Source organism: Phacochoerus africanus, chromosome 16 (assembly GCF_016906955.1).
Source record: "Phacochoerus africanus isolate WHEZ1 chromosome 16, ROS_Pafr_v1, whole genome shotgun sequence".
In the NCBI taxonomy this organism is placed as follows: Eukaryota; Metazoa; Chordata; class Mammalia; order Artiodactyla; family Suidae; genus Phacochoerus; species Phacochoerus africanus.
In genome coordinates, this window is record NC_062559.1 from 5,856,074 (window position 1) to 5,881,224 (window position 25,151).

General features: G+C 56.3%; 2 protein-coding genes across 3 annotated transcripts in view; both read left to right on the forward strand.

Annotated features, from left to right (window-relative positions):
* The first annotated feature begins 2,270 nt into the window (after positions 1–2,270).
* On the forward strand, positions 2,271–10,344 carry CRYGN (crystallin gamma N). The gene is made up of 4 exons (XM_047763401.1): positions 2,271–2,321; positions 4,208–4,456; positions 7,125–7,270; positions 10,051–10,344. The coding sequence occupies exons 1-4, from the start codon at positions 2,301–2,303 to the stop codon at positions 10,184–10,186; spliced, it is 552 nt and encodes a 183-aa protein (XP_047619357.1). The 5' UTR covers positions 2,271–2,300; the 3' UTR covers positions 10,187–10,344.
* A 6,449-nt stretch (positions 10,345–16,793) lies between these two features.
* WDR86 (WD repeat domain 86) overlaps positions 16,794–25,151 on the forward strand; it is a 31,516-nt gene continuing 23,158 nt past the window's right edge. Inside the window, exon 1 of one of the 2 annotated variants that reach the window (XM_047763780.1) lies at positions 16,794–16,887. In XM_047763780.1, the coding sequence (XP_047619736.1) occupies positions 16,809–16,887 (79 nt within the window). In that variant the 5' untranslated portion in view covers positions 16,794–16,808. Of the gene's footprint in view, positions 16,888–24,783; positions 24,953–25,151 lie in introns of those variants that run through there. The other variant, XM_047763779.1, reaches the window with a different exon arrangement.

Here is a 25,151-nt window from a genome sequence, read left to right on the forward strand (position 1 = left end):
GCTACGATTTCATCCCTAGCCTGGGACCCTCCATATGCTGCAGGTGTGGCCCTAAAAAAGAAAACAAACAAAAAACCAGATAATACAACTGTTCTTTTCTTCAACCTATATGGACACTCTTTCTAGGTTGAGAGGTTTTGCTTTTAATTCTATTTCCCCAAAAGGGCCCATGTCCAGCAGCAAACGTAACGTGTGGTTTGGCCAGTGTGGATGCCTGTGGGGGCAACAGCCGGGCCAGGCCCCCTGGGAGGCCTGTCTTTGGGCGCAAGGGTGACAGACAGGTTGTCGTGTATGCACTGTCGTCTAACAGCTCTCCGATCAGGAGGAGGTTTTGCCCCCAAAACCCACGACCTCCTTTTCCTGGACCTGAAAATGTCTCATCTCTGAGAAGTGCTACAAGTCCACTTCTTGGAGAGCAGCTCAGCCTGCTCCCCGAGCCCCTCCTCTCTGGCCCTGTCCTCTGAGAAGCCCCCTGGGACCACCGGCTCAGATGAGGTCTCGTTCCTTTGATCTCAGAGTTGGCCTCTCCCCAGCTTCCCACCCGGCATTGTGTTCTGTATACGCATCTCCTCTCCCCAGCAATTTGGGGGCCACACATCTTGTAGCCTGAATGTTGACTCTGTTCCCTTTACAAACAATCTCTGAGCCTCTGTTATGTGCCAAGAACATCTGTGCCCTAAGAAAGTCCCATGCTGGGGCGGGGCTGCGTGTTTCTCTAAACCCACCCTTGCATCCAGGGTGGTCTGGGTGCAGGGCACTGTGGCCCACCAGCCAGTGGGGTTTGGATCTGGGCAGGTGACACCTCGAAGGTTCAAAAGTGAGCATTGACGGGGTAGGGAGGGGAGAGGGACAGGGGACAGCATTCCAGGGAACGAGGCAGCAGGCGTGGGATCTGCAGCATGGGGACGGGGACCTGGCAGAGAGAGGTGGGCCTGGAGGTGGGTGCTGCTGGAGCCGAAAAGTGAAGGTGGGGCTGGGAGCTCAGGCCAGAGTGTAACCGAGCAGAATCCAATGGGGTCTTCCCAGGACGGACCCGCGCCCCTGCCCTCCCAACCCTGGCCCACGTCCCCTGCCTCTTGTTTGTAGAAAAACTGCAGTCTCCCGGGCCTCCCTTGAGTCACAAAAGCCTGGCTCAAGAATTAATGATGGGTGGAGTTCCCTGGTGGCTCAGTGGGTTGGGGATCTGGCATTGTCACTGCTGTGGCTCTACTGTAGCACGGGTTCAATCCCTGGTCCAGGAACTTCTGCGTGCTATAGGTATGGCCAAAACAAAAAAAGAATTAATGATTAGAAGGATGTGAACATGTAGTGACAAAAATAGCAGTTGTGCCAAGAGAACTGGTAAGAATTTGAACAGTACAACTGCCATATGGCAGCCACAGAATCTCGAGTTCCTCCCTGCAGTCCCTAGATAACAGTAGCCGAGGTGCACTTTCTGAGTTTTTCACAGATGCTAAAACCCCCATCGAATGGGAGGAATTACCTGCTTGATGACGATGAGCCCTGCGACACAACCCAGATCCTTCGCCCTCAGCCACTCAGAGACGTGTGCGTGAGCTGATCTTGCACCTGCAGCTCCTCTCCTCACCTTGCCTCTAAAACCTCTTCCCTGAAACCCATCTGGAAGCTGAGGCCTTTGGAGCAGGCGCCACTCCCCCTCCTTACAAGGCCCTTGCAATAAACGTATTCTCTCCAAACTCCAACCTTTGACTTCGTTTGGCCTCCCTGTGGATGGGGGTCCCCAACTTCGACAAAAGCAGCAAGCAGGCAGGCATGACCTTGGACCCGAGCAAGAAGGCGAGGTGGGGGGGCAGGGAGTCGTCCCGGGGTGTCTTCTTTGCCCTCCGGAGCGGGGCTCCATCCTTCGCAGAGAGAGAATTCAGAAGCACTGTGAGCCTGGGTCCCAGCGAGAAAAGGGAGTTGCAGGAGGTCGGGGAAAGCTCCGCGCGCGGAAGAGCGGCGGCGGGGCGGGGGAGCCTGGAGACCCCCAGCCCCAGAGCACAGGCTGGGGAGCTGGGCCCCCCCGCCTCGTCCTGACTCTGCGGGGACAGCACAGGGTCTGGGGCCAGGGAGAGAGGAGCCCTGGGGGTTGGCTGGGCTCGCGGGCGCGGTGACTCCCGTAAGCCCGGGAGAGACCCCCGGGCAGGGGCGGGCTGGGTCCCACCGGCGGGGCGGCCCCTCCGGGCTTAGCGCGCCGACGGCACGAACGCGCCGGCCCAGCAAATCTTTTGTCCCGGCGGCGCTGAGCCAGCAGGGCGCCGCCCGCTATATCGGGCCCGCGGGCCGGAGGTCGGCGCACCATGGCGCAGCGCTCGGGGAAGGTGAGTGCCGCCCTCTCCCCTCTGGGTCCCGCCAGCAGCCCAGGTAACCGCGGGAGGCGGGCGGGGGGGAGAGGGCGGTGCGAGGCCGAGAGAGCCCCTCCCATTGCTCTCGGGCCCCGGATGGAGGGCGGGGGCGGGGGTGGCCACCTGTTGCTGGATGCCCTTTGCATCTGCAGAGCTGGCTGCATTTCCAAACGAAGCGGGGCATCCTGGCCCTGGTTGAGGGCCTCTGCCGTGTGGGGGCCCTGGCTCTGGGCGTCCTTCCTCGAGTTAGGAGCAGGGAGGGTGGGCAGATCTGAGGGGTACCTGGGTTGGAGTGAGGACACTTGACGTGCCCTGCAGCCGCTGCCAACCCCCACCCCCTCCACTTCTTTGCCTGAGAAGTTCTAATGCAGCTGCTCCTTCCTCAGAATCTCCTTGGGGTCACTGGGGCTGCTTCTCTGCAAAATGTTCAGATTTGAGGGACTTGGAATCCTATGGGAGACCCGTTGTCCTTGAATACCTGGGGTGGTGGTGGTGGGGTGCCCTCCATCAGGCTTGCCTTGTGCAGGAAGCCTGGCCCATTTGGACCTCTCCCTGCTTCCCAGCTCCCTCTCCTAGCTAATCTGAGAAAGCCTGTCGTTTCCAGGGGCTACATTCAAGGTTAGTGGATGATGAGAGCATTAGAGTATCGGTCTGCCTGGGCTAGGTTCTGCCTCAGTAACAAACAACCCCAAGAGCCCACCTCCACCGTTGCCTGCCCGCCCTTCTCTGGGCTGCAGAGGGACCTTTTGGTATGGGCAGAGGGAAAGGGAGAGATGAGAAATGGTGGCTGATTTTTGGAGCTTCCGCAGCTGGGCACATCCCTTTGGCCAGACCATCCGGCCTCACCTAACTCCAAGGGGCCCGAAGTGCCATTCCACGTCAGTGACAGTACACGGGACAACAACGGTCCTGGGCCCCAGGCGACGGGACTTTGCCAAGGCCCTTCTAGGAGCACACATCTTGAAACCCAAAGAGTTCTTGATGGTTGAGATTTCAGATTCCTCTGCAGAAAGGAGTGCCTTTGGGGGTCAATATGGTTCTTTTTGTTGCTGTTTTCTTGGGGGTGGGGTTGTTTTTATTGAAGTATCATTGACTAACGAGATTGTATTAGTTTCAGGTGTTTGACAGAGTGATCTGATATTTGCTTGCTTTAGCAAACCATCACCGTGCTAAGTCTAGTTCCCATCTGGTTCACGTTGTTTAGTTTGGGGACAGAGAGTACTCGTCAGTCCTAACTGACCACTGGGTTAGAAAAGCTCCAGATCTGACACATGCCTGTCACTCAAAGGAGTGGCCGGGTACAAAGGGATGGGGTTACACTGAAAGAGCCCTCTTTTGAGTTGTTAATCCCACGCCTGACTCTGACTTGGCTCCGTGGATTCAGTCTCTTGGGTTAAGGGGCTGTGTCCCGGGAAACTGGCCTTCTGAAAACTAGACTATTTGGTTATAATGGTGGGTGTGGGTGAAGTGTTTTCTTTTGAAAACATTTCCTTGGATGTTATGTTTTAAAGATAAGCAAAAACTGAGTTTAAAAAATGCAGTGGGAACTTGCAAAGAGCCTGTTTTCAAATGGGCCCCTGGACAAAGGGGGAAATTCCTGCCCCCTCGTACCTTCTGACGTCTGTCTGCCCGCATGGGCTCCCAGCATGAGGGGGGCCGGCTCTGGGTCTGACCTCAACCCGCCATCCAAGCTGTCTTTCACCGCGTCAACAGCCAGTGTTGAGCACCTACTGTATGCAGCAGGTCTGAGCTTCAGGGCTGGGAGTCAGCGTTCCATTAAGGGCGCTGGGCCCACGTGTCCATTTCCAAAACTGAGAGGAGAGGAGCCCGTGATGCCACACCCGTTCACCTGGTCTTTCTAGATCACTCTCTACGAGGGCAAGCACTTCACGGGGAGGAAGCTGGAGGTCTTCGGGGACTGTGACAACTTCCAGGACCGGGGCTTTATGAACCGCGTGAACTCCGTCCGCGTGGAGAGTGGGGCCTGGGTCTGCTTCGACCACCCCGACTTCCGGGGCCAGCAGTTCGTCCTGGAGCACGGTGACTACCCGGACTTCTACCGCTGGAACGGCCACAACGACCACATGGGCTCCTGTCGGCCTGTGGGAATGGTGAGGGGGCCTGTGCCGCTCCACCTGGCTGGGAGGAGGGGAGGCTTCCGGCTAGAGTGACCCAGGGCCTGGTTAGGCCTGGTTGGGCCTGGTCAGACTTGGGACCAGGAATCAGGGAGCATGGCCCTCCCGGCTTTAAGAACCGATCATTAAGACTGACAGATGGGGAGTTCCCGCTGTGGCTCAGCAGGTTAAGGACCTGACTAGTCTCCATGAGGATGAGAGTTCAATCCCTGGCCTCACTCAGTAGGTTAAGGATCTGGCGTTGCCACAAGGTGCGGCATAGGTCACAGATACAGCTCGGATCCCTTGTGGCTGTGGCTGTGGCTGTGGCTGGCAGCTACAGCTCTGATTTGACCCCTATCCTGGGAACTTCCATATGCCACAATTGTGGCCCTAAAAAGAAGAAAACCCTGAGCGCTGTCCCCACACAGACCCAGCCTGTCCTGTGTGTGGAGGAGATGGCCTGGGGACCCAGTTGGGGAGCCTGCACTTTCAGCCATGTGTCAGAAAGCCACTTTTCATTTTTGATGCCAAAATCTTGCTAGCGTTTCCACTGAAAACACTGTTGGAAACGTGAGAGGTTTGGATTTGCCACCAGATGGGGGAGCATTTGGCATTAGCAGGGCAGATGTGGGCCTGCTGCATCCAGCCTGGCAGGCCATCCTGTAGTGCTTTTTGGGAGCCTCCAGTGGAGTGGCTGATGGAGGAAGCTTAGGTGTCATGGGCAGAGATGGGGAGATTGGGGAGAGAAGCCAGCAGGTGGCTGCTATCTCATAGTGCGCCCACTGTGTGGAGAAGAGCAAATGAGGGGTGTCACTCCCCCTGTGTGTCCAGTTGCCCCTCGGGTGAGATTTGAGGACCTGGCAACCCTATTCCTTAAGTGTCTCCCAAGTTAAAGTCCGAACTGACCTGCTGTGAGCCCCGGAAGGTATGACAGGAAATGGCTGGTTCCTGAGACCAGCGGTGAGCAGCTCATCAGAGATTCAGCCCAAGGAGGGGCCTGCTGTGTGGCGCCCCCTCTCTTTTCGACATGGGTTGCAAAACCAGCTGGGCTTTGGCCTCTCAAGCCGTAAGAATGTTTTTTTAGTATTTCCACCAGGTCATGGACATTTGGGAAAAGGAATTAATACTGGCTGGCCCTGGATCTTGCATAATGCTATTTATATGAAAACGATCTTAGATATCTTTGAATGCTATTCTCCAAAGAGCTGTCCTGGGGGCCCGTTGTGGCACAGACCCAGCCCCAGCCGGCGCCAGAGCCAATCAGGAGCTGGCCCGCCTCAGTCTTTTGGAAATAAAGGAGAATCTTCTAGGGAGATTCAGGTTCTTGTCCCAGCGTAACAGTGGGGATTTCAGCAAATGAGAACTCCATTCTTTGCTTTAGATTGTTGGCCTCGTGTTTTAATAAAAGTTTCTCTTGGAGTTCCCATCGTGGCTCAGCGGTAACGAATCCGACTAGTATCGAGGATGAGGGTTTAAGCCCTGGCCTCGCTTAGTGGGTCGGGCATCTGGTGTTGCTGTGAGCTGTGGTGTAGGTCGCAGATGTGGCTTGGATCCCGCGTTGCTGTGACTGTGGCACAGGCCAGCAGCTACAGCTCTGATTGGGCCCCTAACCTAAGAACCTCCATATGCTGCAGTTGCAGCCCTAAAATAAAAAAGGTTCTTTTACAGTTTGTAAAATCTTATTTGCAGGCTGCCCATGGCCTGCGGCCCAGGTGGGTGACGGGCAAAGGAATGCGTTGGTGTGTCTGGGGCCTGAGCCCCCCACCTGTGCACCAGGAGGAAGCCCAGTGCCCAGGGCCACGCTGGTCAGAGAACAGCTGCTGTCCCAGGCAGCCTGGCCCTCTCTGGACCTTGGGTTTTTCTGTTTGTTTGTTTATTTGTTTCTCTTTGGTCATTTTAGGGCCACAGCTGAGGCATATGTAGGTTCCCAGGCTAGGGGACAATCGGAGTTGTAGCTGCCGGCCTGCACCAGAGCCACAGCAATGTGGGATCTGAGCCACATCTTTGACCTACACCGCAGTTCACAGCAACACCGGATCTTTAACCCACTGAGTGAGGCCAGGGATCAAACCCCCGTCCTCATGGATACTAGTCGGGTTTGTTAATCACTGAGCCATGACGGGAACTCCGACCTTGGGTTTTTTAGTTGAGGAAAGAAGAGATTGGACTGGTTCATGGGCTCTAAATCTTTTTTTTTTTTTTTTTAATTGCTTTTTAGGGCCGCACCTGCAGCATTTGGAGGTTCCCAGGCTAGGGGTCCAATCAGAGCTACAGCTGCCAGCCTACACCACAGCCACAGCAAGGCGGGATCCGAGCCGCTCTGTGACCTACATCACAGCTCATGGCAACGCTTAAACCTTAAACCACTGAGTGAGGCCAGGAATCGAACCTGTGTCCTCAGGGATACTAGGTGGATTTGTTTCCGCTGAGCCACAACAGGAACTCCCTGCATCTTTTAAAGCAATAGACCCCTCTCATCCAACGCAGTCTCAGGTGCAGGAACTAGCAGAGGTTCCGGGCTGAGGTCACACGCTGGCCCCCTGGCCCAGGAACTCTTGGGTGCCCTGGGCCCTGGGTGAGTCTAAGCTCCGCCCACATGGGCGGGGCGGGGTGGGAACATCACTGTCGGCCTTCTTCCCTTCCCCCATCCGCGGGGCCGCAGCACGGGGAGCACTTCCGCCTAGAAATCTTCGAGGGCTGCAACTTCACGGGCCAGTGTCTGGAGTTCAAGGACGACTGTCCGTTCCTTCAGAGTCGGGGCTGGGCCAAGAACTGTGTCAACGCCATCAAGGTGTACGGGGACGGAGCGTGAGTAGAGCCCTCGTGGCCACCGACCACCGGTCTCCACCCACCAGGGTGGGTCAGACCCCAGCAGTGGGGGGGCTCCCCCACCTCCCCCTATGTGACCCAGTGTTGGCTGCTGGGCCCTGGGCCCCCTGACCCATAGGCCTTTCGGAAATTCCAGGTTTGTCCTAAACTGATGGATTCGCCTGGAAGTGGGGCTGTAGAATTCTAAAAGGACCATTTGCCCTGGAAAATGGAAAATTGTGTCTCGTGAGGCCTGAGTCATGCCTTTGCATAGAAGGGGCCCTGAGGAGTTCTTGCTGTGGCACACCTGACATTTTCTCTGTGTGGGCTTGGGTTCAATCCCCAGCCAGGTGCCGTGTGTTAAGGATCCAATGTTGCGGCAGCAGAGGCCTAGGTCACAGCTGCAGCTCAGATTCGACCGCCGACCTGGGAACTTCCATATGCCCTGGGTGCAGCCAAAAAAAAAAAAGGTGTCCTCCCAGGCCCAGACCCCCCTCCCCCTCCCCCTACTCTGGAGGTGGGGGGTGGGGTGCTCCAGGGGCTTGTTTACAAAGAGGGCAGGAAGGTAGCAGCTAAGATTTGACTATAAAAACTTCAGCCGCCACTTAAGCTAAGAGGAAACCAGGCTCAGATGGTGGGGCCTTCACAGGAGGCTGCCTGTGGGGCCCCCCACGTGGATGCGGGCTCTGCTCCATTCCACATGAAGCCTCAGCCTTTGCCTCCTGAGGCTTTAACTTGTAAAAAAAAAAATATATATATATATATATAAGCTCTTGGCAAGAAAAGGCTGTCCTGTGCTGCCACCCTGAATCCCCCGGACATGACCCCTTTGAGGCCTTTCGAGGCACCTAAGGGCGGGTATGCAAGGCGGGTCTCCCCACCACCTCCCACGTGCCAGGAGTCATTTTCCTGTGGGTCCCAAGTCAGCTCCGGAATGGCCTGTCCCCACAGACCCAGGTCCTGAAGGGCACCTGGGGGGACAGTGCCCGCATCTCGCTGCCCCCATGCTGGGGGCACGGTCCTGGAGCGGATGTGGCCAGCGTGCTACCTCGCACCTCGCTCCCTTCTGCCTTCTTCCCAGAAGTCACAGCAGGAGGCAGGGAGGGTGAGGGGCTCCTGCCAAGGCCTGGCTAGTTCCTTCCTCTTCTTCCTTTTGGGGGCCCCCCTGCATGCTCTAGGGATAGCCCAGGACACTGCTGGGGGCATTTTGCAGCTCCGCAAGGTAGAGTGATTGGCTGGCTCCCCTTGGCAGTGCCTCGGGTCACAGCCGTGACATGTGGGGAGGTGGTGGGTAGCATGGGGGGTCATGGGCAGAGGGAGACCTGGGGTGGAGGGGCCCCAGTGGAGCAGGGGGCAGGGAGGCCAGGCTGAATCAGGCCCGTGATGCTCCTGGCAGGTGCTCCCCACTCACTCACACCCTGTGCCTCTCTCCTCGGTCCTGCACCCGGACCCCCAGCAGGCTGGGCCAGGCACAGATGCGGGATGGGGTGGGGGAGGAGAGGGCTGGCAGCCGCAGGTGGGCAGCTGTGTGGCCTGGGCAGTCTCTCCCTTCCAGGCCTCGTGCTGAATGAGCTCACAGATCCCGGGAACGTGTCTCCTGGGGAAAAGCTCCGTCAACACCCGAGCCCTCTGGGGTGGGCGGGCAGGAACGCTGAGGGCCACGGCACAGACGAGGTCAGAGCACCCCATGGCCTGGGCCAGAAGGGACCTGGCAACCAGCCCCTGAGTGTGTAGCCCCTTTGTCGGAGGCCTGGAGACTGAGCCCCGCTCTGCCTCCTGAGGCCACCAGCCCCTCTGCCACTGATGGAGAAAAGCTGTTTTCTATCAGGGGACAAAGGGAAAGAGGCCAGCATGGGGTGGAGAGGGCCGTGCTGGACAAACACTGGGTGGGGACCACGGGGGCGTGGAGGCCCCTCTAGGGGCGCCAGCCTGCACGCTGCCCGCCCCCCGCCTCCAGCCCCTCCGCCCAGGCTCTGACCCGGTCTCCACGAGGAGTCCCTGGGGACCTCCCAGCTGCAGGCTTGCCTCAGGGACAAAGGAGGGACAGGGCTGGGACATGCTCGCCACATGTCCAGAGGCCTCTCCTTGGACCAGGCTCCCTTCCCGGAGCCGAGAGGACCCTCCCATGCCCCCTCGCGCTCCCCTTCTGAGAGAGACCTTCCCGACCACCTGGGCCCTGGCCCTTCCCCTGCAGCCGCACAGCCTCCCTCCGGCCCCCCAGCTGCTCACGGCCAAGTCCGTGGCCTTGTCAGCCGGTCTGTCTGCTCTCCCTCCCCCCATGGCCCCTCCCCCCACGGCAAACACCCGAGAGCCTGATTGGCTGGGACTCTCCGGGCCTGAAGCAGGACTGGGCACACACGTGGACACAGGAGCCCATGTGCCGAATGAACAAATGAACAGCAATTGGTCCTCATTCTGTGCCAGGCACCCTGCCACGTGCTGGGTGCTATCTGTGCAAACAGTCCTTTCCAGGAGCAGGAAGGAGTGTGTGTGTGTGTGTGTGCGTGCGCGCGCGTGTGTGTGTGCGCGTCCTGGGGCAGGGTGGGGGTCGGGGAAGGAGGGTGCACACGAATCCTGGCATCGCTCCTGGCCCTCATGATGGACGTTCTAGCCTCATCAGTTTAAAATGTCCCCTTTTGCTGAGCACCCCTGGGTGCATGGTTCACCCAGCCCTGACCCCCAGAGAAGCCAAGAACAGGGCTGGGGCCGGGAGGGGCGAGGGGGGTGCTGAGGCCGCAGCACCCAGGATGCGGCCCCTGACTGCCCCGCTCCTGGCCTAGGTGGGTCCTGTATGAGGAGCCCAACTACCGCGGCCGCATGTACCTGGTGGAGCGGGGGGACTTCCGCAGCTTCTCCGACTGGGAGGCCCACAGCGCGCGCATCCAGTCCTTCCGTAGGGTGGCCAACTTCTTCTAGCCACCCGTGGGGTCTGGCCACGACCAGGAGCGGCCCGGAGAGAAGCAGTCCCCTCCGGCCCCGCCCGGGACTCGGACTCTGGGGAATAAAAGTCATAAAGCGGAGAGCTGGGCTGGCCTGATTTCCTTGTCCTTTGTGACCAAGGGACAGCTGCTGGGGGCCCCCAGTCCCTGGGCAGGGAGCTGGCAGCAGTCCCCCGGGGGGGGGGGACAGATCGGGGAAGGCTGGAGGGGGACACTGGGACGCACCCGTCGGGGGAACATGAGGGCTGGAAGGGACCTACAGGTCATGGAGTCCAACCCTTTCATTTCAATGTCCTACATGAGTCACCACCGGCCGGGTCCCAGAGCAGCTCCACCCAGGCCCCCGGCCCCAGTTAGGGGAGGAGGGACGGGATGGCTGTGGGGGGCAAGGACTGTGGAGCGGATGGGGGTGGGGCCGGGGACCCAAGGGGTCTGAAGCAGATGCTCCCTCTGGGCTGTGCCCTTCCCGGATCAGAGACAGAGGCTGCCAGGCCATGGGGTGTGGTCCACTCCGCAGCCAGAAGCCAGGCCCAGGGTCTGCATCTCTGGGGCATCTTGGCCTCGGGGGTTTATAGGGGAGGCCCCTCTGAAAGGATGGGCTGGCCCAGGGACATATCAGGGACATAGCACCCCTTCCGTGCTGTAAGGAGAGAAAAATGGAGGGAGGAGTCATTGCAACGACATCCTCAATCCTGGGGACGGAGGAGAAGGTGATAGGAGGAGTCTCAGGGCTAAAGGGACCATGCGGGGGTGGGGGGGGCACCGCTCAGGGGAGAGGGAGGGAGGCACCTGGCCTGGGAGGTAGTGGGATTTCTGGGAATAAGAGGCTGCCCCCACCTCCACCCACACCTCAGTGTCCAGCCTCTTCTCCCCAGTGAGAGAGGACCCTTGGGCCCTGGGAGTGGCCCAGGTACCTCTAGCCCCCTACCCACAGCCCCCCGCCAGCTTCCTGGACCACAGAGCCACCAGGAGTGACCTTGGCTGACCAGATATGGGTGGATGTGATCCTTTGAGAGGACACATCAGCTTAGGTCCTGTTCTGCGGCCAGGCTTCTGGGCAGACCACTGGACACCTGGACAGGGGGAGGTGGAGGTGGCAAACCCAGAGATGGCAGCGTCCTCTCTCCCCAAGGCCCCTGGCTGGAAGGGGGAAGGGGGCTGAGGCAGCACGAATGGCTCAGATCCCCCAAGATTTCTGACCATTGGCGCAAGCCTGTGGTCCAGCTTTCCAGACCCCTGCATCTGCCACCCCGCTGCGGGCCCCCTGACCGGCCAACTCTCTCCCCTCTCCCCCCTCCCTACACATCCTGCCCCTGCTTTTCTAAGTGAAGGGGGTCCCCCTGGGAAGGGCTCCCCTTCCAGGCTGGCCACGCTCCTCAGGACCCCACAGGAAAGGGCTTGAACCTGGAACCACAGCTTCTACTGGAATGGAGGTATGTGCACAGGCCAGGTAGTGGGAGCAAAGGAACCCAGAGATGAGGGAGGGAAAGCCGGCTCCGGAGCCGGATTCTGCTGCAGGGCTCTGTGTGCCAGAGGATGGGATGGCTGGCCCAGGTCCCACGGACCTCCCACCTGGCTGGGCCCCCTTGTCCCTTGCTGAGACAGAAACGGGAGCAGGTCTGTCACTCAGGACAACGCCCACCAAGGGCTGGGTCTGTCTGTTGCGGGACCCCTCCTGGCGGAGAAGTTACATCCCTGGGTGAGTCTCAGCCCCCCCCCCACCCCCCGGGAAGTGGGACGGGCTGCCCTCCTTCTGTCTGTAGATGGGGGTCCCCAGGGAGTGCCCCCAGGGGATGGAGTCCTGGCAGCCCCCCGGCCCCTGGCCAGGAAACTGACGGTCCCCAGGGCAGCAACTCTCTCCATCCGAACACAGCACTTGAAGAAACTCCCACAAAACCAACAGCAAAGCAGTGGAAATCTCCGAGCCCGGAACGCGTGGGCATTTGGATGTCCCTCGCCCGCGTGAGTCAGGAAGAGGGTTTGCTGGAAACAGGTGCGCTGTCGTCTTCCTTTCCGCTGCCAGTTTGTCAGGGAGGTGACGCTTTCTGCGTGAGCTCAGCCACGCCTGTCTCCAGGTGGGGAGGCCCTGCCTGCAACTGAGACCCCGTCCCTGCTCAGCTGGGCTTTCCCACAACTGTCGGACCCTCAAGCCTCCACGCCAGGCCTGGGAGAGGAGGCTCCGGGCCTCCTGGACCTCCCAGTCCTGCCTGTGTTGTCGAGGATGCCAGCAACGCCGCTGAACTTGTCTTTCATGCCCCGGTTTCACACCAGGCTCTGTACTAGTGGGATCTGTGTAATTTGACTTATTATGTAAATAAGACCATGATGGTGACATGCTTATTATCACAAAGGAGGGCCAGCCGCAGACAGGTGAAGCCACGTGCCCAAGCTCACACAGCAGTCAGGATTCAGACTGGGTCTCTGCTCGCAACCTCGCTCCCATAGGGCATGCACATGGGCATATATGGTTGTATTTTCCCATAATTAAAGTACTAGTCACCGCTCCAGTGGCCAGCACACCAAGGCACAGTCCCCTGCCCCACCTCATTCAACGCCACTCCCTCCCCGTGACCCATGAGGAAGGGAAGCAGGGCGTCCGTACCCTGGTCACCAAGCTCCACGTGCAAGCAGGGCCAGGCGTGAACTGGGAGCAAAGTCGGTCAGTCTGCACGGGGCTGAGAGAATGGAAGTTTTTCCTCTCTCGGCTCTGGAGGCTGGATGTCCAAGATCAACCTTCTGGCAGGTTTGGTGTCCCCTGAGGCCTCTCTCCCTGGCTGGCAGGGGGCGGTCCCTCCTCTCTGTCCTCAGGTGGCCTTTTCCCCGTGTGTGCCCGTGTCATATGGGATTACGGCCACTCTAATGGCTTCGTTTCACTTCACCACCTCTGTAAACCTCACCTACGTCTCCAAATCCGGTCACGTGCTGAGGTTCTGACTTGAACCCCTGAATTTCAGAGGGACACACTTCACCTGGGACGTGAACCGAAGAGCCTCGCCAGGCCTATTGTTCCAGCTGTGTACAGCTGTAAGGACCAAACAAGTCAGCCTGAGAAGGTAAGAATATTGGTTAATATCCATCGTAAGTGATACACACGATGTCCCACAGATCACGGGGGAGCTGGGTTAGGGGTCTCCACCCCGTCCTCTGTTACTCACCAGGATGTGTCCTTGGAAAAATCACTGTCCCGTGCCTCAGTTTCCCCTGCTGCACACGGGAGATAATCCCCTCCTAGGGAACTGAGCAAGAATCACCCTGGAAAAAGTCCTCCGGCTGCAGAGGAGCTCGGTCCAGCCCCCAGTAGCCGGGGAAGAGCCAGGCCTCTCAGCCCTTCCCCGCGTTCCAGAGGCTTCTCCCCAACGGCCCTGCTCCCCAGCAGGAAGAGCGGCACCTCATTAACTGGTGATTTAGTGCTTCAGGACAGGCTTGTGCTCCTGGGCGACCTCCCCCTCACCCCAGCCCTCTGCTCCCTAATCTGTCAGCAAATCTGCTTTTTGTCTGAAAGAAGAAAAACAAGATTCCCAGCAAAGCGCTTGTGGGCAGGCTTGCAATTTGTCTGAAGTCAGTCCAGGGGGTCGGTGGACCGAGGGCCGAGCCTTCTGAGGAGAGTCACACGTGCTTCGCATACTTGTCTGCACTCTGCGGTCTGGAAAGCTGGGACTCTGCCCGAGCCATCCTCGCGTCCTGGCCTGCCCACCCCCGCTCCCAACACCCTCTGGGGACCAGGAGCCCACAGGCGCTGTTTATCAGGCCTGCTGACCACAGGACAAACATTCCCTTTGAAATCCCCACACATGTCGTCTCCCCCCCACTCCGTGAGCTCAGGGTCCCCTGCGCCCCTAGGGACCCCCCATGTTCCCTGGGAAGGCCTCCCATCTTCACCTCCTGAGCCCCACCTATCTGCCTTCCCCTCAAGAAACCACATGGATTTTCCATAGAAACCCACTGAATGAGAGAATTTCAAAATGGAATGCAAGAGTTTCCGTGTGGGAAGAGGGAAAAGTTCTGGGGATGACAGTGGCGATGGCTGCACACCAGTGTGAAGGCATTTAATGAACTGTACGCTGGCGAATGACAGCTCTTATGTTCTGTGTACTTTGCCACAATAAAGACAAAAGTCTCTTCCCGCTGCTAGAAGGAGGAGGGCTGCTGGGAGGAAATCTGCATACAGAGCAGCCTCCGATTCTGGAGGACACCGCAGGCTCCACCTGCCCACCCCTCCCCTTACCTGGAGAATCTCTCACTGGGCGTCTCCCCACCACCCGCACCCCCAGTGCTGCTGAGGAATGGAAAGAGGGCTTTCCTTCCACAGGGGGCTCAGGAAGCCCAAGTGACGACCTGGGCTGACCTCTGACCTCCTGACCCTCAGCCCCTGCCTGGTCATGCCCTCTGTCTAGGTCTAGGGCACCCCAATGACACCAGAGGGAGTGACTTGCCCTGAGGCCTGTGAAGCCTAGACCTGTAAAAGGAGTCTTCTGCAAACAGGCTCTTGGCTTCCCCGCTGCCTGAGGCTAAGCCCCTCTTTGGAATCAGTGATTGAAAACATCCCGAAGCGTCCAGCTGACGCTGATCCTTGGCAAGGCCCAGCCTGAGAGGGGGCTGGGCGGTGGCCGCCCCTGACTGGCCTGTGGGTTTGGACGTGGAGCCCAGCGCCCCCCGGTCAGGGTATGTGGGGGTAACAGGCTGAGGGGTCAGAGGTGAGAACCCTGCTCCAGGCCCTTGCAGCCCCCAGGACGGCACACCTTGGGTGGCGGGCGGGGACCAGGCGAACCGTATGGGAGGGTCCAAGTTCAACAGGACGGGGTTCATGGCCGTGGACGCTGCCGGGTTTGCAGATCGAAGTGCGGAGAGGGGACTGGAAGACGAAGCCACGCCTTCTCTCCACCCATCCTCCCCCAACGCCCAGGGCCGAGAGCCCACCCTTGGGGGCTGAGAAAGGAGTCTCCGGGGTCCCTTCCCCATCGAGGGGTGAGGAGGCTGCCCCTGAGTGCCTGGCACGGGGAGCAGGGCAGCGGGCCCACTTGGGCCGCGGGAGTCCTGGACCACGTGGGTGGAAGGCAGCAGGAATCCCGACCGCGGAGCCTCGGGAGGCGGCAGAGCCCTCCGCGTCGAGAGGGGGCGCTCCAGCGCCGCGGCGGGCTCCCCGCGCCGCTGCCAGGGCAGGGCAGAGGGTCCAGGGCCTCAGAAATAAGATGGGGAGGGCCTGTGGAAAAGTCTGGGGCATTTTGCAAAAGGTGAGACCAAGAGGCGATGCCGCGCCCGAATTCCTGGCTGGGACTCCTGATTAGGCCAAAGCAAGCCCGGAAACAAGATGGGTTCCGGGAGGCCAAGTCCAAAAGCTGAAAAGAAACAAACCAGTTTCCCAGGAGAAGCACAGCGATTCCTGGGACTCGGGCCAGAGAGGAATTTCTTCCCTGGGTCCTCAGGACCCGTGCCGATCATCCCAAGCTGCGTCCTTAGCAGATTCCCTCCCGCACAGAAAAGAACCAGTTTCTTAGGATTTTTTGCTGATCACGTCCCATAGGGCCAGGCCAGTGGCTGTGCGCCAAAGTAAACTTTCTGTGGGGAAGAAACATTCAACATCACTTGTTTACATAGGAACAGTTAGCAAATTCTAAGCGAACCTAATTGGGCTGTTAAAGCAGGGCCGGCCTTGCTAGGTTATCAGTAAATACTGGTAACAACTCTAGCAGCTAACGTTTACTGAGCAATTACTATGCCCCAAACACTGTGCTAAACCAGTTTTTACTTATAATGAGGAAAGAGGTGGATGTGTGACTGTCTTTCCTCTTCTTTAAAATTTATATATTTAATTTTTAAAAATTATTATTTTTTTGCTCTTCAGGGCCGCACCTGTGGCATATGGAAGTTCCCAGGCTAGGGGTCCGATGGGGGCTGCAGCTGCTAGCTTACACGACAGCCACAGCAACAGAGGATCTGATCCCCGACTGCGACCTACACCACAGCTCACAGCAACGCTGGATTCTTAAACCCACTGAGTGAGGCCAGGAATTGAACCAGAGTCCTCGTGGATACTAGTTGGATTCACTTCCACTGCACCACAGTGGGAACTCCCTAATTTTATTTTTTATTTATTTGGCCAAGATAAACAGCTGCTTCATGTGGGTGGGGTCCCAGTTCTTAAACCAGGGGTTGAACCCTGGCTGCAGTGGTGAAAGCGTTGAGTCCTAACCACCAGACCACCAGGGAACTCCTGAGACTCTGTCTCTTCGACAGTTAAAGAAATAGGCTTATAGGAAGTTCTCTTGTGGCCCAGTGGGTTAAGTCTCTGGTATTGTCGTGGGTTGCTCCTGTGGCTTGGGTTCGATCCCTGGCCTGGAACTTATACGTACATGCCCCAGGCAAGGCCAGAAAAAAGAAACAAGAAAAAGGCTGACAAGGTAACTTGCCCAGAGTTGCACCAGAAGGAGCCAGAAAGCCAGCGTATCTAGCTGGCCCCTGACTCCTGCCCACCACGTACAGCAGAGGCTGTCCTGGCTTTTGGACCGAGACACAAACATGTAAAAAATATTCTTCTCTTTGTAGGCAGTGTCCAATCTATTACTTAGAACATAGCTTATAGAATTTTGAGACAGTATTCGATGAAAAGCGACCGTCACTCGAGCTCTCGAACCCAGAGACCAGCCACCCTGGCACACCGCCACACCACTTCAGAACACGGTAAGCTGGGTGGGCCTTCGGGCTGTCACCTGCTGGGAGAGGGGCAGTGCGTGTGCGGTTCTTCCAGGGTAGCCCCTGGGAAGCAGGGGCCCTTTGGATCCGGGACCACGGGGAACCTGTTACTGGTGTGAGAGCTCTGGGCAGCCAGAGGGTCAACGGCGGCGAGCGACTTGGATCCATTACTGTTGCTGTGGTTCTGATGAGGCAGCAGTTCCAGGGCCCTGCTCCCAACCAAAGCAAAGTCAAGGTAGGGCCATTAAACTCTGTCTCCTTGGAAATGAAATCCGGGTGCCAAGTCACCCCGGGAGAGAAGAAGGCTAGAGCCAAGTAAACTCACAGCCGCATCCCCGAGTCGCATTCCTCCAGTTCTGGCTGCTGAGGAGCTGGCTTTCCCCAAGTCCTTAACCTTCTTTAATCTGGACATTGATCTCTCCTTCACTTGCTCTGTTTCCAATAAATCCCTCACCAAACTCAAATTGCTTTCCTTGCAACCAGAGAATGCTGAACTGACACCCCCAGTTGACGCCCCTCTTTCTGCTCCCAACAACAACAACAGGCAGGTGTGGGGTTCATGGTCAGCTGGCTCTGGCCTCCACTCCAAGGGACCCAGAACTCATGGAAATGCCCTCTGTAGGATTAGCAAGCTCAGTACGAATCACACTGGGCTTCAGAATCCACACAGAGAGCAAGCAAATGCCTGATTTTGCGGGCAGCTAGAAATCTTCTGGAATGAGTGAAAACAGATGTTGCTAAACCAGGCTCATTGTCCCTCCGAGTCTCTCTCTCTCTCTCACACACACACACACACACACACATTCTAACCAGGGTACCTTACTGTGTCAGCTGAGCATGAAGAGCAGAGGGGCCCACGTGCAGGTCTGAGGTCTCTGAAAGGGCAGAGGTGTGTCCCATGCTGAGACCAGCTGTCAGCTTGCTTATCTCATCCTCAGAGAAACGCTCTTAGGGCAGCAGCCACAGATCCTCATCTGAACAGTCAGGGAAAGGCACTCTTGCCAGATCTTTGCTCATGATCTCTCTCTAGGAAAATTCAGCAGTGAAAGTGCTGAATCCTAACCACTTGACCGCCAGGGAACTCCCAGGGAAGTGCAGTGGGACTGCAGAGAAAGGCAGTACCCTGAGCCTTCTCTGGGTTAGCACAGAGGGTGGGGCCTGCCTTTCAAGCCGTGGCCTCTGTGTCCTTTCCTTTGGTGGACCTGTCGTTCCACGTGGTGGTAACAGACTTGAACTCACCACTCACTAGAGCAGCTTCCCTCATCAGCGAAATCAGGAAGATGATACTTATCTTGAGAAGCTGTTATGGAAGTTAAAAGTTATTACACAGTGTGTGTGATCATGCCAGCCCTATGATGGTCACTTGATGAGCGTGAAATCATATAAAGATTGCCAAAGCATAGGGGTTTTTGTTCAGAGGGTCTTCTTGCGGGGAGGGATAAAATAGGTAGGAAATCTTTGACCACCCCTGTAAACCAGCTCTTTTCCCTCGGCCGGCAGTAGCCAAGACAAGACAGCTGGTTTTACTTCCCTGCGAGCTGTTGCGGGCAAGATGCTGGTGAAGACTGTGAAGGGTGGGTTGGGTTCAGGTAACTACTTGCAAGAGGAGTTGGCAGAGTTGGCTTGAAATCATAAGCCAAAGACAGCTCCCACCTGCACAGGGAAAAATCAGGGAGCTTGGGAAGGTCTCTCTGGCCCAAATATTTCTCCCTCTGAGGCTGAAATCTGGAATGTAGGGTAGAGCTCCCTGCACCCCGCAGTAATTCCACTTCAAGAAGAACTGTGTCTGGAGTTCCCATCGTGGCGCAGTGGTTCACGAATCCGACTAGGAACCATGGGGTTGCGAGTTTGATCCCTGGCCTTGCTCGGTGGGTTAAGGATCCAGTGTTGCCATGAGCTGTGGTGTAGGTTGCAGACGCCGTTCGGATCCCGCGTTGCTGTGGCTCTGGCGTAGGCTGGCAGCTACAAAAAAAAAAAAAAAAAGAAGAAGAACTCTGTCCTATTGACTTGTTGAGTAAGTGGAGTGTCCCTGTTGCTGGGGCCTGCGAGGGTGGAAGGCCTCAGACTAGGGCCCCGAGGGAAGGAGAGACAGGTCCCTGGAAACAGCAGGAAGGTCCCTGCTGGGCCCCTAGCCAGCACCTTGGGTGCTGAGGCAGCATTAGCTCGGCTAAACTCTCCGTGGGATGTTCGGGGTTGTTTCCAATGTGTGACCATTAGAAATAAAGCCGCTATGGAAATTCACGAGTCAGCCCTCATATGGATGGATGCTTTGCTTCTCTCGGGGAAAGAGGAATGGATGAGTCATATGGTGGGTGTATGTTCAAGACTGGGAAACTGCCAAACTCTTTTCCAAAGTGGTTGTACCACTTTGTCTTCTCTTCAGCTGTGCTGGCCACCTTGGCGATATGGTGGGCTTGGTTCCAGATCACTTCAATAAAGCGTCAGATGAATTTTTTGGTTTCCCAGTGCATGTGAAAGTTCTGTTTACACTATACTGTAGTCTACCAAGTGTGCAACAGCATGTCTTAAAAAACAATGTGGAGCTCCTATCGTGCGTGGCTCAGTGGAAACGAATCAGCCTAGTATCCATGAGGATGCAGGTTTGATCCCTGGCCTCGCTCAGTAGGTTGACAATCTGGCATTGCTGTGAGCTGTGGTGTAGGTCACAGATGCGGCTTGGATCGATCCTGCGTTGCTGTGGCTCTGGTGTAGGCCGGCAGCTACAGCTCCGATTCGACCCCTAGCCTGGGAACCTCCATATGCCGCAGGTACGGCCCTAAAAAAAAATGAAAATAAAAATAAAAATGTGCATACCTTAATTAAAAAATACTTTGCTGGATTTCCTGTGGTGGCGCGGTGGTTAACGAATCCGACTAGGAACCATGAGGTTGCGGGCTCGATCCCTGGCCTCATCAGTGGATTAAGGATCCGGCGTTGCCGTGAGCCGTAGTGTAGGTTGCAGATGTGGCTCGGATCCCAGCGTTGCCGTGGCTCTGGCGTAGGCCGGCGGCTACAGCTCCAATTAGACCTCTAGCCTGGGAACCTCCATATGCCGTGGGAGTGGCCGTAGAAAAGGCAAAAAGACAAAAAAAAATGGTTTGCTGAAAAATGCTAACCATCATCTGAGGCTTCAGCAAGTCATAGTAGTAACATCAAAGTCACTGATCACGACCCACGTAATAAATTTAATACCAACGGGAGTTCCCATTGTGGCTCAGTGGGTCAAGAGCCCAACATAGTCTCCGAGAGGCTGCGGGTTCAATCCCTGGCCTCGCTCCCTGGGTTAAGGATCTGGTGTTGCCATAAGCTGCGGTATAGGTTGCACATGCGGCTTGGATCCAGAGTTGCTGTGGCTGTGGCGTTGGCGTTGGCCTCAGCTGCAGCTCTGTGTTGACCCCTAGCCTGGGAACTTCCATATGCCGCAGGTGCAGCTATAAAAAGAAAAAAAAAAATGGAAAGTTTGAAATAGTTTAAGAACTGCCAAAATGTGACACAGAGACATGGAGTGAGCAAATGCTGTTGGGAAAATGGCACAAACAGACTTGCTTGATGCAGAGTTGCCATGAAACTTGTGAAAACTGCTCTCTGCCAAGTGCAGTGAAGTGCCGTAGAACAAGGTGTGTCTGTGCGTGAAAGTTCCAGTCGCTCCATAGTCTTGCCAATGAAAGTTCTTGGAATGGTCAGAATTGTCCATTTGAACCATTCTCATAGGTTCGTGGTGGTGTTTCACTGTGGTTTTGAGTTTCTCTAATGACTAGGGATGTTGAGCATCTTTTCACGTGTTTATTGGTTATTTGTATTCTTTGGAGAAATGTTATCCAAACCCTTTCCTCATTGTAAAATTGAGTTATTTGTATCTTTAGGTTGAGTTGTAAGTTTTAAAAAAATATATATTCCAAATATTAAACCCTTATTAGAGATAGGATTTGCAAATATTTTCTCCCATTCCGTGGACTGGCTTTTTAGTTTCTTGAGAGTATACTTTGAAGCACAAAAGTTCTAAGTTTGTTTGTTTTTTGGTTTATTTGGGGCCACACCCGCGGCATATGGAGGGTCCCAGGCTAGAGGTCGCATCAGAGCTGTAGCCACTGGCCTACACCACAGCAGTGCCAGATCTCAGCCGTGTCTGCAGCCTACAGCACAGCTCACGGCAGTGCCAGATCCTTAACCCGCTGAGCAAGGCCAGGGATCGAACCTGTGTCCTCATGGATGCTAGTCAGATTCATTTCCACTGAGCCACGACAGGAACTCCCCAAAAGTTCTAAGTTTTGATGAAGTCCAATTTAAAAAAAAATGTTTGCTTATGCTTTTGGTGCCATAGCTTAAAAATGATTCCCAGAGTTCCTGTCGTGGTGCAGTGGTTAACGAATCCGACTAGGAACCATGAAGTTGCGGGTTCGATCCCTGGCCTTGCTCAGTGGGTTAAGGATCTGATGTTGCCATAAGCTGTGGTGTGGGTCGCAGACGCGACTCGGATCCCGCATTGCTGTGGCTCTGGCGTAGGCCGTTGGCTACAGCTCCGATTCGACCCCTAGCCTGGGAACCTCCATATGCCGCAGGAGCGGCCCAAGAAATGGCAAAAAGACAAAAAAATAAAAAAAAATAAAAACGGCCTTCCTGGGGTTCCCGTGGTGGTTCAGCGGTAACAAACCCAACTAGTATCCATGGGGATGCAAGTTCGATCCCTGGCCTTGCTCAGTGGGTTAAGGATCTGGTGTTGCCTGTGAGCTGCGGTGTGGGTTGCAGACACGGCTCGGATCCGGTGTTGTGTGGCTTTGGTGTAGGCCAGCAGCTGTAGCTTCGATTTGACCCCTAGCCTGTGACCCTTAAAAACAAACAAACAAAAAAACCCCACAAAAAACCCTCCAAAACTGCCTTCCATTTATCTAGTTAGCCTCTGATACTTCTCTGAAACTGCTGGGCAGAGTCTATGAGGGAGATAAAATGAAAATTTGGAGGGATGGGATATTTCCCAGCTGGCTCTAAGGCTGCAGAATAGCCGTGTCTGTACCAACACAGCCCTGGTCAGACACCCAGGAAAGGCCTAGACATTCCAGTGCCAGATGTGGGGTGAGCCTGGGGAGCCACGTGAGTGTCCAGACTCTGAACTTGTCTCCAGCCCAGTCTCTAAGTGGCCTGACTCCTGACTTCTGGTGCCAGCAGCTAGAGACAATGGCCAGGGAGTGGCCAGTACAAAGATTTTTTTCTTGGCATGAGAGGGAGGTTGGGTTTTCTAAGCCTGCTTCTTCTTCTCTTTCTTTTTTTAAATGGCTGCACCGGAGGTATATGGAGGTTCCCAGGCCAGGATAAGCCTGCTTGTTTTTAATTGGGACCCTGGTTGGAACGGACAGTTCCTTTGGAGCAGATTTGAGAGTATGTTATCGTGGGAATGAGGAGGGTGGGGAGAGGGGCAGACCCGGGCCCAGTGGTCCAAGTCAGCCTGGCTCAGGACCCCTGTTCAGAGACTAGGAGACTCTCAGACATCTGATGCTGGTCCCGCCCTTCTCTGGACCCTGCAAACACTGACAGTCTGGGACGTGCGTGTGTACGGGGTTCTAAGGGCATATGGCAGTCTTAGCCTGCCAACAGTGCTTTTAATTCATTGATAATTATCCTCCAAAATTTAATTATAATAGTAATAGTATTGCAGCTTCATAAAGCCCTCTTTTTTTTTTTTTTTTTTTCAGGGATGCAATGTGTTTTGTGTTTGGTAAAATACACATAACATACATTTTATCATCATAACCCATAGCCATTTTTTTTTTTTTTTGGCTATGCCCGTGGCATGCGGAAGTTCCCAGGTGAGGGATCAAACCTGCACCATAGCAGTGACCCAAGCCACAGCAGGGACAACAACAGATCCTTCGCCCGCTGCGCCACGAGGGAACCCCCACCGTAACCATTTTAGAGCATACAATCCCATGACCTGAAGTACATTCACAGCGTTACGCAACTATCCCCACTATGTAGTTACAGACTCTTTTCGTTACTCTAAACGGAAACCCAGCACCCATCTGCCTTTCTCAGTGCCCGGAGGAGAGGGCCCCGGGGTCGTTCTTTCTAGCAGGTGGAATCATGGCTATTTGGGTGGCACGTGTCTAAGCACAAAATGACCTCCTCCATCGGGGTGAGTGCCAAGAGTCACCTCCTCCGGTCTTCATTTGTTAAATGTTGCCTCTTTCCTGATTCTTCCATGAGGAACAGGGGGCTCTGGAAGGTGGGGGGAGGAGACCAGTGTATGCCGACGTCACGGTTTTGCTGGCAGACCTGGCTTGGCTCCTGGGTCTCTACAGCTCTGTTTTCTCAAGGTAGGAGGTGGGAGACCCCCGTTTCGGGGGAATTAAGCCTTGTTTTCCACCTTGCCTGCCTTCTTGCACTGCTGTTAGATTTGGGCGAAGTCACCAGAGCAGAGTGTGTGTGATGCCCAACCTGCAAGAGAAAAGGGGCAAGAAGCAGGCCCATGACAGCATCTGCACTGCACGCGCAGACCCCCAGGCCCCCCACACCATCGCCCACACACTGTCCCCACACAGGCAAGGGAACAGACGGGCTGGCTCACTCCCCACTGGGGAACCTCTTTGTGCCAAACCAATGAGGGGGGTGTGAGAGGGGAGGTGAATGCAGGAGAAGATAAATACAGAAGAAGAACCAAAAACATCATGATTTAGCAAGAGGAAGATGGGGCGGGGGTGAGCAGTACTGGACCTTGGCTGGTGGGTGTTGTGTTGACCACAGCAGTGCTTCTGAATCCCCTCCGTTGTGTTGTGCGCTGAGAAGGCAGGGGGCGTGGGGGTGGTTTGGTGGCAACTAAGGCACAGAAAACTGTGGCTCCATCTGGCTCACTAGTATTGCGTGGGCCCCTGGAAAGTTCAGGTTTTCTCGAGGTGTAGCCATCTCGTCTGGGAGACGAGTAGCAGGCTCTTTGATGGGTTGGCCGTGGCCAGCCCCCTCTGCCAGGGACCTCCCCACTTCTTAAACCCCCTCTCTCTCCTCTTAGCATCCAAGATAACGGATGCCTGCTCACAACATTTGGGGTCTCCTCTGGCTCTTCTCCGTCTTAATTTGTCCCGTCTTCTCACTCCTCCCCCACCGTCCCCAAGGACCGCAACTCTCGGCAGGCCCTTGACTCCCGCCCCCTCTGCCTGGCCTCACCTGTAGGCCACACCTGTATGGCCAGATGCCCATCAGCCTTCACGTCTGGATGTTGCAATGGCCCCGTTAAGTACGCAGGTCCTAAAATGAACTCACGATCAGCCTGAAGACGCATCTCTGAATATGTGTCACCAGCAGGTCTACCCAGGCCTTCCTTCCAGCAGGCGTCTGGTGTCTGAAGAGTCCCCTTCTGGGTTGCGACAGCCCCTGCTTCCTCCAGCTCTCCTGCTGGAGCACAGCAGCGTAACTCCTGCCTCCTTTCAACGTCCCCTCCACCAGTCTTTTTCCAGCAACTCCAAATGCCACTCTAAGGCCTTCCTCAAACCCTTCACGGGCCCCCATCACCTGGGAAATAAGTCTCCTGATCTCTCCTTAAGCCAAGCTGCAAGGTGATTCCTAAGTTTGGGAGAAGGAAGAATGGGTTTCTCAGGTTTTGACCACTTGGAGAATAAATGGCCCAGTGCCCGCCCTGTGGGACCCCACTATGGGGTTTTCTCTTGGAGTCTGGGCATGGTCAACGGTGGGAGGACCGGTGGTCCAGATGAGGGATGGCTTTCCAGAGCCACCCTGCTTCCTGCCCGCACCACCCACCCAAACACGCAAACACAAGTTCGACCTCAGGTTTGCCCAGATTTCTCCTCTAACGGGCCCTGGAGCATTCGGGAAATCCTTCTACCTTTAGGACCTGGAAGATCCGAGTGGGGGGTTCACCCCTCCCCGCCCCCCGCGAAGCCGGAACTCCGCTGATGGGAACCAGCAGACCCGCGCTCCAGGAGGACACGCGGGCAGCCGGGGCGTGGGATTCCTGCGGAGACCTCGGTGGAGGGTCAGAGGCCCGCGCCGAGCCTGGGGACACGGGGGTCGCTCCTCCTCCGCTGGAGGGACTGACTTAGAATTTGGGGTGTGTACGTGATTCCCCAGCGAGGGCGGACTAAGGGCGCTCTCCAACATGGGGGAGCGACCCCAACTCCCTCTGGCAGGGTCCTTAGGGCGGGGAGCCCGGGAGGAGCAGACTTGCCTGGTGGTGGCGCGCAGCCGCGGGCCCGAGTGAGTTCCTGGCTTGTGCGGCTCCCCAGCCCGGACCCTGCCATTCACCTCCT

Bases quoted from the DNA above. Each gene is read 5' to 3' on its own strand.
- CRYGN (XM_047763401.1), top strand. From the start codon at position 2,301: ATGGCGCAGCGCTCGGGGAAG. The intron at 4,457-7,124 runs GTGAGGGGGCCT...GCGGGGCCGCAG, and splicing joins CCTGTCGGCCTGTGGGAATG to CACGGGGAGCACTTCCGCCT. The intron at 7,271-10,050 runs GTGAGTAGAGCC...CTCCTGGCCTAG, and splicing joins AAGGTGTACGGGGACGGAGC to GTGGGTCCTGTATGAGGAGC.